At 44.5% G+C, this 12,220-nt stretch overlaps 2 protein-coding genes across 2 annotated transcripts in view; one reads left to right on the forward strand and one right to left on the reverse strand.

Annotated features, from left to right (window-relative positions):
- Positions 1-2,346, reverse strand: part of BDP1 (B double prime 1, subunit of RNA polymerase III transcription initiation factor IIIB) — a 96,264-nt gene extending 93,918 nt beyond the window's left edge. Inside the window, 1 exon segment of the mRNA XM_054715179.1 lies at positions 2,112-2,346. Within this exon segment, the coding sequence (XP_054571154.1) occupies positions 2,112-2,323 (212 nt within the window). The 5' untranslated portion in view covers positions 2,324-2,346.
- Positions 2,347-6,818: 4,472 nt separating this feature from the next.
- LOC103305176 (small EDRK-rich factor 1) lies at positions 6,819-8,644 on the forward strand. The gene is made up of 3 exons (XM_008161909.3): positions 6,819-6,938; positions 7,907-8,015; positions 8,375-8,644. Exons 1-3 carry the CDS (start codon positions 6,932-6,934, stop codon positions 8,445-8,447), a joined length of 189 nt encoding a protein of 62 aa, XP_008160131.2. The 5' UTR covers positions 6,819-6,931; the 3' UTR covers positions 8,448-8,644.
- The last annotated feature ends 3,576 nt before the right edge of the window (positions 8,645-12,220 follow it).

Genomic DNA, 12,220 nt, shown 5'->3' on the forward strand with positions numbered 1-12,220 from the left:
GTCATAGCGACCAGTCATTCCACCGTTCAGTTGATTTGCATATTAGCCTTTTATTATATAGGATTTCTAACCTCCACAATAATTCTCCAAAGCAGGTAATATTATCGCTATTTTACAGATGAGTAAATTCTGCCTGGGTAAAGTCTTAGTATTGTTAAATTCAGTAGAATTCTGAATCCAAATGAGGTACATGACACATGCTTTTCCATTCAGCAAACATGGTCGCTATGGTCACCCTCAAATCAAAGTAAGTAACTAGACCTTTTTTCCAGACATAAATCAGCAGAACCAAAACAACACTGATCTTCTTTTAAAAATAAATGTTTTGCCCAGCTGGTATGAGCATCAACCCATGAACCAAGAGGGCACTAGTTCCATTCCTGGTCAGGTTACATACCAGGGATGTGGGCTTCATCCCTAGTAGGGGGCATGCAGGAGGTAGGCTATCCATGTTTCTCTCACAGATGTTTCACTCTCTCCCTCTCACCTTCCTCTCTCTAAAAAAAGAAAATCAGGCTGCTGGGTGTGGCTCAGTGGTTGGGCATGGACCTATGAACCAGGAGTTCACGGATCAATTTCCAGTCAGGGAACATACCCGGGTTGCAGGCTCGCTCCCCAGTGTGGGGCGTGCAGGAGGCAGCCAATCAGTGATTCCCTCTAATCATTCATGTTTCTCTCTCTCTCCCTCTCCCTTCCTCTCTGAAACCAATATAAATATATTTTTAAAATTTTTTTAAATAAATAAGTAAATAAATAGCCCAGCCAGCATAGCTCAGTGGTTGAGCCTCTACCTATGAACCAGGAGGTCAGGGTTCAATTCCCCCATCACAGATCCCCAGTGTTGGGTGTGCAGGAAGCAGCCTATCTATGATTCTCTCTCATCATTGATGTTGCTATCTCTCTCTCTCCCTCTCCCTTTCTCTCTGAAACCAATAAAAACATATTTAACAAAATAAGCTAAATCCTATATAACAAAAGCCTAATATGCAAATTGAATGACCGGGAGTTTGGCTGATCGCTATGATGTGCCCTGACCACCAGGGGGCGACATGGAATATGCTGGGCTTCAGAGATGCGGTGCTGGCAGCAGGTGGCAGTGGAGGCACTGTGGGCCCCAATGGGCCCAGAGGAGAGCAGGACCATGGCGGGATGGTGGAGCAGGTGAGCGGGCAGTGCCAGGTCAAGGCGGGTGCAAGCGGGGGCCCAATTGCCCTGCTGATCGCCCCGCAGACAGCAACCAGCAGCAGTGTGGGGGGGGGGGGGGGAGGAGGCCCAGGGCCACTGCCCGTCTCCCAGGCGCTGAGGGAGCTGGGGGGGGGGGGGACCCAGTCCCAAATGATCGCCCAGCAGGCAGGATGGTGAAGCAGGTGAGGGGGCAGTGCCAGGCCAAGGCAGGATGCCAGGATGCCAGGATGCCAGGCAGGGCTTCGAAGCTGGGGGCGCCAGCTGGGGCCTGATTCCAGCAGGCCACACCAAGGGACCCCAACCCATGCATGATTTCATGCACAAGGCCTCTAGTAAATAAATAAAATAAAATTTAAAAAATAATAATAATAAATGTCTTGGCCCTGGCCAGGTAGTTCAGTTGGTTAGAGCATCCTCCAGGTAAGGCAAAGTTGCCTAAGCCAATGTTGTGAGTTCAATCCCCAGTCAGGGCACATACCAGAAGCAACCAATGAATGCAATAAAAAAAAGTGAAACAATAAATTGATGTTTCTTTCTTTCTCTCTCTTTCTCTCTCTCTCTCTCTCTCTCTCTCTCTCTCTCCTCCTCCTCCTCCTCCTCCCCCTCTCTCTAAAAGTCAATAAATATAAATAAAAATGTTAAAATTTAAAAAACTACTTACCCCTGCAAAAGTACTCCATAAGAATTAAAACTACGGCAATCCAAATTCTCTAATGAATAATACCACGTGTGACTATTCACTTCCAGATTGTTACACCTGGATTCCTCCCACAACCACCTGAAGACATGGTTCTCTCCCCCAGAATCTATATCCTCCGGCCTCAACTGTAAAACTTAGTTCAAGCGAGGGAGTAACTCCTACTGTAAAGTTCACCTCCTCAGCTGACAGGCCCGGAGATGAAAATGCTCCCCCTTCGAGCACGTACCTGCTCCTGGGAGCCTCTTCTTGCGGCTTTGCTCGCCCGAAATCCACCGGGGGCACATCTGTGATCTCCGCTGGCTTTGGGTCACAGGCCGCTGCCGGTTCCGGCGGCCTGGGAGCCTCCCGTCCACGCTGGGGATTGGTGGCGGTGGAGCACCTAGCGCCCACACCAGGCCTGACATTCGGCTTCACGCTAAGGCGTGCCCGGCGGAACATGGCGGAGCCAGGGGGCCCGGGGAGGCGGCCCAAGGCCGCTCTTAGCCCCGAGCCCCGGCCGCTGCGCGAGAGGGGTAAGGAACTACGCCCTCCCACAAAGCCACGAACCAGCCCAGCGGGCAGCTACCGGAGATTCGCGCCCCCGCCGCCTCCGGCTGCCTCCCGCCGCCGCCTCTTCCTCATGACCCTGCTACATTCAGAGGTGGGTTTCCCCCTATACCTAGCTCCCCGCCCTTGGAAGGCGCCTAAACTAATTGCGTCATCAGCAAGCGCTGCGCGATGACGTAAGACGCACAGCGCCCGGAGCCATGGTAACTGTCAAACTACAAAGTCCGTGTTACTGGTGAACCAGAAATAGAGATGCCAGGCTGTGTGCTCTGCCCTCTCCAGGCGTCCTGAGAAATTGTTGAAAAGAAGGGGAAGAGCTAGTCAACCGCTCAGCCCCAGATTTTATGGGAACTACTGAAATCGCTGGCCGGTTTTCTTTTTAGAGGGTCCTGTAGAGCAGGGACTGTTTACGAGCACATCCCCAGGCTTAGAAACCCTAAATTGAGTAGATCCTAGATTAGAAATTCAGAGGTGAAGCAACTGATAATAGTTACCTCCTAGGAGGGAAACTGAGTTTCAGGGAAATGTGTCGTGGAAGAGCATTCATGTGCTTGTGGACTTTTTTTTTTTTTAAATATATTTTATTGATTTTTTACAGAGAGGAAGAGAGAGGGATAGAGAGTTAGAAACATTGATGAGAGAGAAACATCGAACAGCTGCCTCTTGCACACCCCCTACTGGGGATGTGCCCGCAACCAAGGTACATGCCCTTGACCGAATCGAACCTGGGACCCTTGAGTCCGCAGGCCGATGCTCTATCCACTGAGCCAAACCGGTTTCGGCGCTTGTGGACTTTTTAATGTGAATGTGTTCCCTGTTCAAAAATTGTTATAGTTAAAACTTTGTAAATCAATGTATCCTTAATCTGCTTCAGGAGGTAGCAGTGGAGCAATAAACAAGACATTCTGGTAGCAGAAGAAAAAAATACAATAAACAAATGAACAAGATAACTTAAGAATGCATTAAACTCGGCCTGCGTGGCTCAGTGGTTGAGTGTCGACCAATGAACCAGGAGGTCATAGTTTGATTCCTGATTAGGGCATATACCCAGGTTGCAGGCTCCATCCCCAATGTGGGGCATGCAGGAGGCAGCCGATCAATGATTCTCATCATTGATGTTTCTATCTTTCTCTCCCTCTCTCTTCCTCTCTGAAATCAATAAAAATATTTTTTAAAGAATGAATTAAATTCCATAAAAGAAATATAAAGTGTAATATGACAGAGATTAATAGGAGACTGGCTTGCTTTAGGTTGGATGGTCAGAGAAGGCTTCTATGATAAAGGAAAAATGGCAAGAGAGTGTGTCATCTCTCCCTCTCTGAAAGCAATAAAAATATTTTTTAAAAGAAATCAAAAAGATTTTGGAGGTGCCTCAAAAATCTTAGAGCCACTGCCAGGACCATATAGCTTTGGACAGCATATTCTGGTATAAACTGAAGACACAAGGCTTTTCCTCTAGTGTTTTGTTCCACATTAAGAATCTAGGGTATTCTGCAGTTAAGGAAGTCAATAATGACTAAGATTTAATTTCCCATTAGTAAAGGGGTGAGAACAGAGTCAGATTTAATTTTATTATTAAAGTCAAAATATTTGTTACACACCCAAATTTATGGAGTAAATTCTTTTTTTGATTTTTTTTTTTTTTTTATAGAGAGGAAGGGAGAGGGATAGAGAGTTAGAAACATCGATGAGAGAGAAACATCGACCAGCTGCCTCCTGCACACCCCCTACTGGGGATGTGCCCGCAACCAAGGTACATGCCCTTGACTGGAATCGAACCTGGGACCCTTCAGTCCGCAGGCCGACGCTCTATCCACTGAGCCAAACCGGTCAGGGCTGGAGTAAATTCGTAATGGCATCATAGTAACTTAAAGTCTCCAGTTTTCTTTAAACACACACAACATTTCTCATGTACATGTTGTACATCATGTGTGTCCCTACAACTTGAAATTGTATTTTCAGCTGCAAAGAAAAAGCTCAATTAGACTGTAAATTAAGACGATATACAGAAACAACTCTACCACCTACTTTCCAATCTCAAATTCTTTCCAGCCCTTCCTCATGATGTCTTTATTTAATTCTTTATTGTTTAAAGTATCTCATATGTCTCCTTTTCTCCCCAATGACCTCTCCCTGGCCATTCCCACCCCCCAGCACATGCCCTCACCCTCCTACTGTCTGTGTCCATTGGTTATGCTTATATGCATGCATACAAGTCCTTTGGTTGATCTCTTACCACCCCTCACTCCCCTGTATCTCTCTGAAGTTTGATGGTCTGTTCGATGCTTCTATGTCTCTGGATCTATATTTGTTCATCAGTTTGTTGTTCATTATATTCCACAAATGAGTGAAATCATGTGATGTTTATCTTTTTCCCCCTGGCTTATTTCGCTTAGCATAATGCTCTCCAGATCCATCCATGCTGTTGCGAATGGTAAGAGTTCTTTCTTTTTTACAGCATCATAGTATTCCATTGTGTAGATATACCAGTTTTCTAATCCACTCATCGACTGATGGGCACTTAAGCTGTTTCCAAATCTTAGCTATTGTAAATTGTGCTGCTATGAACATAGGGGTGCATATATCCTTTGGATTGGTGTTTCTGATTTCTAAAGATATATTCCTAGAAGTGAGATTACTGGATCAAATGGGAGTTCCATTTCTAATTTTTTGAGGAAACTCCAAACTGTTTTCCACAGTGGCTGCACCAGTCTGCATTCCCACCATCAGTGCATGAGGGTTCCTTTTTCTCTACATCCTTGCCAGCACTTATCATTTGTTGACCTCATAATGTCTTTATCTCTGAAAAAGAGGCTGGTTAGAAAGTCAATCTTTCCCCCCTGCTCAATTTATTCCAGAAGAGGTTTTCTAAGTGGAAACAGACACTTGGCCTGTAAACTCTATTGAGGAGGAGGGAAGGCAGGTGGAGAGTGATGAGCAAGTCTCTCAGAGATTGAAAGAAGGACAATAATAGCTAACATATTGAGTGCTAATTGAGGGTAATTTTATCAATTAATTAATTCTACACATCTCAGTTTATAATGACTAATGGAAGAGATAAAGAAAATAAGTACCAGCCAGATGAGCCATAGGCATTCTTACAGGTCTGTTTCTAGCAATAGCAGATGCTCTACAGCTTTCAGGTAGGTTCCAAAGCTATTCTGGGCTATTATACATGTGTGGTAAGGCTGTATCCCCTGCCATCCTCTCCCCATCACACAACCCAAACCCAAGTACAAAACCATTAACCTTAACACTCTTGACGCACCATCCACTGTGACAGGGCACTGGAATAAAATGGGAAATGATCAGACTTTAAAGTCCGTCTTAAATTTGAATCTCATTTCTACCAGTTCCTATAACAGTTAGGTCAGTAACTTCTGGTCTGAGTCTCAGTCTCATCTTTTTCTTTTTTCTTTTTTTAGATATATTTTTACTAGAGGCCCAGTGCATGAAATCCTCATGCCCAGATTGTGAGAGGGCACAGGCCAGGCCAGAAAGGGATAGGAAGGGATAAGTAGAGAGAGAAATATCAATGATGAGAGAACCACTGATTGGCTGCCTCCTGTACCGCCTCCCCCCCCCCCCCCCCCACACACACACACACACAGGGATAGAGCCCGGGCATGTGCCCTTGACCGGAATTGAACCAGAGAGTTGACACTCTATCCACTGAGCCAAACCAGCTAGGGCTCAGTCTCCTCTTAAGTTAACTGAGAACAATGAAGCCTGCCTACCTTGCAGGGTTGGTGCGAGAATAAGCAAGGAAATTAAGGGCCAGACTCGGCCTTTCGCAGTTAACCCCTCAATCTGTCCTGTCCCATTCACCCCCTTCCCGCCACTGCAAGGAGATGAAGAAAGCTAACGTTCTGGGTCGGAAAGATAGAGCGTTTATTGTCATTTTCGTCGTTTCCAAAAAATGCTGGCTGGTCAAGTTCCAGTGCCCGGTAAGTCCACACACACCCATCTCTCTCTCATACACAAGACCTGTTTCCGGGACTTTACCCAACGTGCGAGGCAGAAGGTGCCAGGGGTGCCCATGGCTTTTCCCACGAGGCCGCTCCGGCCCCGGCCCCGGCTCCGGCCCCGGCCCCGGCTCCGGCCCCGGCCCCGGCTCCGGCCCCGGCCCCGGCTCCGGCCCCGGCCCCGGCTCCGGCCCCGGCCCCGGCTCCGGCCCCGGCCCCGGCTCCGGCCCCGGCCCCGGCTCCGGCCCCGGCCCCGGCCCCGGCCCCGTCGCGCCCCGCCCGCCCAGCCGCGCACGCGCAGGAGCTCGCCAGCCGGGCCGCTGGCCGAGGTCGGGCCTCGGAGGGCGGGGCGGTGGACGGGGCAGAGGCGTGGCCCAGCGGAGGGCGGGGCCGGCCCAGCGGAGGGCGGGGCCAGCCCAGCGGAGGGCGGGGCCGGCCCAGCCTTCCAGACCCGCTGCGGGGACGTCCGCTGAGCGCGCGAGGGAGCCTGCGCTTTTCCGAGTCGCTCTCTTCCGGGCCCGGTGCGGTGGTCGGCATGGCCCGTGAGTGTGCGGACCGGTTGGGGAAGCGGCCGGGAAGCCAATGGGTCACCCGGGCGCGGTTGGCGGGGAGCCAGGGGCCGGCGGGGAATCCCCTTCGTACGGACGCGGCGGGGACCCTGTCTTCAGAGAGGGACAGTTGGTTCCGATGGGCCTGAAAGGGTGCCTGCCCCTCAGGTGCGAGGTTCCACCGGAAAGAACACCTCCCCGGAGGCGGGGTGTGGGAGACGGCAGCCCCGGAGGGGTCCTGCTCTGGAGGTGGCTTATAGCTGGCACTTGACATCATCAGGCCTAATAAACACCCGGAGCTCAGACCGAGTCTCCGCCCTAGTTCTTTTGTTTGGCCCTCACCGGTACTGTTTCCCAAGCATCTTGCTTAAGAGTTGGCTTGTGCGATGTGTGGTCTATCTAGCTGTTTCACTCCGCCCACACCCCGCAGAAGCCAGAACTTACTTCGGAATACTGACCCATGTATAGCCGACTGGAATGGAATGCCCGTTTTAAGAGATCTGGCATTTACAGCCAGTGAACACCTTGATTGGTATAATACTCTTAAAGATCTTAAGTATTTACCTTGACGCTTCCTCCTTGTAGTCAGATCTGAGACCACCACTCAGTGCTGTACTTTGCTGGCTCATCTATTAAAAAGCAAACTTCAGCCCTGACCGGTTTGGCTCAGTGGATGGAGTGTCGGCCTCCAGACTCAAGGTTCCCAGGTTCGAATGCAGTCAAGGGCATGCATGTACCTTGATTGCGGGCACACCCCCCGTGGGGGAGGGGGGTGTGCGGGAGGCAGCTGATCGATTGATCGATGTTTCTCTCTCATCGGTTTCTAACTCTCTATCCCTTTCCCTTCCTCCCCGTAAAAAATCAATAAAATATATATTTTTTTAAAAAGCAAATTTCAGATGCACTTAAACTGAAATCAATAATTTTGGAGATGGGTAAAGAGCATGACTTTTTCTTTGTAGGTGGAAATCAACGAGAACTTGCCCGCCAGAAAAACATGAAGAAATCCCAGGAAATTAGCAAGGGAAAAAGAAAAGAGGATAGCTTGACTGCCTCTCAGAGAAAACAGAGGTCAGTGATGCTAATGGAATTCTCAAGTCACTGAAGTTTTCATTGTGGAGAATGGAATACATTTTTTAAATTCTTGGTAGAACTAGGCCTAACCTGCAGAAAGGGATAACAGTTGAGTATTGGTTGTGCCAGGCATACTAAAACTATATGGATAGTTATCATCCCAACCCATGGGTGAAGAATTTAAAGTTCTTAAGCTATAATTTGTTTTGCAGAGAGCCTCATGCAACCCCGCCACACCATTAGAACTTCATTTAGCAAAATTATCACCTAATATACTGAATAGGTTATATACAGAACACAAGTGAGAACGTAATCAGCTTTTCTGTAACAACTTACAGCCTTTTCTCCCATTATAGAGACTCTGAGATCATGCAACAAAAGCAGAAAGCAGCTAATGAGAAGAAGTCTATGCAGACAAGAGAAAAATGATGACTGACAATTTGGAAAACCTGGGTGCTACTGCCAACTAGGTGTATTATAAGCTCTATGATCAAGATTTTGTAGAGTGAACAGTCATTACATATGTTATATCTTTATAAAAACTTTTAAACTTTACCTTTCAGTCTGACTTAGTATAATGTTTCAGAACCATTCTTCAAAGAATAAAACACTAACCATGCATGTGACATGTTGGTGAACATTATTTTTTTATCTGAAGTGAGCACATATATAACTAATTAGAGGTAATGTGATCAGGTAATAGAAGCTCTTATATAAATCTACAATCTTTATCTTAAAACTTTGTTAAGGTAGGTCTTTAAAGTCAACTTTATAATAGAATTTAAGATGCATTCATCTAATTTTGCTTTTTAATCAATTGGTTTGCTTGAAGAATTTACAATAGATAGTACAAATGACCTGGAACTAAATGACCATAAACTAAATGAGGTCTCAGTACTAGTAAGAGTTTTACTTACAGCTTTAACATTTCTTAAATAAGTGCCTTTAAAAAATAATAATAATTTTTTCTAGCAGAATTAGTTTTACAACAAAATTGAGATTTCCCCTATGCCCCCTACCCCTGCACAGTCTCCCCAATTATGAATATTCCTCCACCAGAGTGGTACATTTGTTGTAATTGATGAACCTTCATTAACGCATCATTAGCACACAAGTACATAATTTACATTAGGATTCACCTTTTTTTAAAATATATTTTATTGATTTTTTATAGAGAGAAAGGGAGAGGGATAGAGAGTTAGAAATATTGATGAGAGAGAAACATCGATCAGCTGCCTCCTGCACACCTTCTACTGGGGATGTGCCTGCCACCAAGGTACATGCTCTCGACCGGAATTGAACCCAGGACCCTTCAGTCCTCAGGCTGATGCTCTATCCACTGAGCCAAACTGGTCAGGGCAGGATTCACCTTTTATGTTGTAAGAGTGCCTTCTTTTTTTCTTTTAATCCTCACCGAGGACATGCTTAGAGAGAGAGGGAGAAACAGATCAGTTGCCTTCCACATGTGCCCCAGGGATCAAACCCACAACCCAGGTATGTGTCCAGACTGGGAATCAAACCGATATCTTTCCTTGCACAGGGTGATGCTCAACCAACTGAGCCAATCCAGCTGGACAACAGTGCCAGTTTTTTAGTATGTTCTGAGACTCTTAAAAAACCTGTGACTTTCTCTGGCCAGTGTACTCAGTGGTTAGAGTGATGGCCCTCACCAAAGGGTTGTGGGTCCTATCCCCAACCAGGGGCAACCAATCATTGTATCTCTCTCACATCAATGTTTCCCCTTCTCCCTCCATTCTATTTGGTCTAAAAAGCAATGGAAAAATATCCTCTGGTGAGAATTAAAACAAACGAAAAAACAACTGGTGACTTAATGATGTTTATAAATTTGAAAATATGATAACCTAAGGCCGTGGTCGGCAAACTGCGGCTCTCAAGCCACATGCGGCTCTTTGGCCCCTTGAGTTTTTAGCAAAGGCCAGCTTAGGAGTACCGTAATTAAGTTAATAACAATGTACCTACCTATATAGTTTAAATTTAAAACATTTGGCTCTCAAAATAAATTTCAATCGTTGTACTGTTGATATTTGGCTCTATTGAATAATGAGTTTGCCGACCACTGACCTAGGGTAACTAAGGTTAGAGACGTTGTTCTTCTCTGAAGTAAATATGCATAATTATTGCAAAGAGAATAAAAATGCCATTGAAGTAAATATGATAACTTTAAAGTATTATTCAAATACTTGAATTTCCACATCACACAATTAAACAAATTTTTATTTATCATCTAATATGTCTACCTCTATGCTAATGGCCAGATCTTTAGAATTCTCCTAGTGTCTTAATGAAGGTGCTGGTAATCTTGTGATAGGTCACTAACCAATTGTACTACCCATTAATAGGATAGAATTCAAAGTGTCTCAAATACTGAATGAGGCAAACAAGAAATTTTTTAGCCTGAGTTTTTATCTTCATATTAGCACAGATTTTCAGTTAAAGTAAAGCTTTGCTCTACTTATTCAGTTAATTTCAGTCTTCACAATGTTATATGATGGTAGTCACAAGGGGAAAAGGATTACGATAGCTTGGGTTACATTCTAATAAAAAGGATAATGAAGAAGTCTAATTGTACCACAAAGATTCTTTATGGATCTGATTTCTGTAATTCTATCTCTAGAATTTCTACAAAGAGTGATAAGCCATGAGTACAGAGAACTTTTTATGCTTTCAGCCATATCCTTTATTTGCTTTCTTTTAATGAATGATTTTCATATTTAAAATAGCCCATGTAGTGGAATAACTTTGGACTTTTTCAAACGTTAAACAATTCTTCCAAATCTAGGGAAACTACAGTTCCAAAAGAACATAAATATTAGGATAAAGAAGATCTCTGGGTTGTAATTAATCATTGAGACATATCCAAACTGAATGTTACTCATTTTATGGTATTTACTTGAATAAATTAACTGTTCAAATACAGGGTTTGATTTTTACCTGCAACATCACCAGACATTTCTTATAGATAGAAAAGAGGGAGAAAATTAAGGGTAACTATTGAACTATATTGACACTATCTTGTTAATCCTCATCAGAAGGTATTTTTTTTCCATTGATTTTTAGAGAGGGTGAAAGGAAGGGGGAGAGACAGAGAGAAACATTGATGTGAGACAGACACATTGGTTGGTTTCCTCCTGTATGGGACCCAACCAGGGCTAGGGATCGAGCCTGCAATCTAGGTACCTACATGCCTTTGGCCTACAACGGACCCTTTGTCTGTAGACCAACATTCTATCTACTGAGCCAAATCGGGTAGGACTATATTGACACTTTAGTTTCTTTTCATGTAGCATATTTAAACAAAGTAATTAAAATATCTATACCTCTAAAGAGGGAAACTGGTAATTACAAAATATTAAGGGGAAAATGCAGATGAATAATTGTAACAAGTCAGCAAAGTTAATTCATGTACTAACTTTAGATATTTCTTTGAGTTGTTACCAAAGCAAAAAAATTATTTAGATGAAGTAGTACCAACTTTACAATGTAATTTGAAAATTACCAAAGTCCATGAAACACCCTTATAAACATTAAAAATACTGTGTTACATCATCCTTAATAGGAGGTAGTGCATTATTATTAGCAATCTTCGTAAGTCCTGCTGAAAATAAGAGGGAGCAGCTCCTACTTCCCAACGTGATATACCGAGGTCAGTTTCACCAGTTACTTGATTCCTTTCGAATGACTTTTCTATTAGTGGGAGTAAGAAATTATTACCCACTTATCAAACGAGGCTGTTTTTGAAAACGAGCTAAAAGGAACTATTGATTTCTAGCATTATTTTTCTTTTCTTTTCTTTTTTTTAAAATATATTTTATTGATTTTTTGCAGATAGGAAGGGAGAAGGATAGAGAGTCAGAAACATTGATGAGAGAGAAACATCCATCAGCGGCCTCCTGCACACCTCCTACTGGGTATGTGCCCGCAACCAAGGTACATGCCCTTGACCGGAATTGAACCTGGGACCTCTCATGTAGCATGGCCGATGCTCTATCCACTGAGTCAACCCGGTTAGGGCTAGCATTATTTTTCTAACTTTAAAAATATATATTTTGCTCTTTTTCCTCATGTTTTTATAGATGGGAAGAGTTTACCCATTCTGGAAAGTGACAGTATATTTTTGCATTATATTTTCAAGTTCCACCTTGTAAAGGGAGCTTTTTTGTTTAAGTCAGATGTACTGCTGT

The sequence above is a fragment of the Eptesicus fuscus genome, chromosome 4 (genome assembly GCF_027574615.1).
Source record: "Eptesicus fuscus isolate TK198812 chromosome 4, DD_ASM_mEF_20220401, whole genome shotgun sequence".
NCBI lineage: Eukaryota > Metazoa > Chordata > Mammalia > Chiroptera > Vespertilionidae > Eptesicus > Eptesicus fuscus.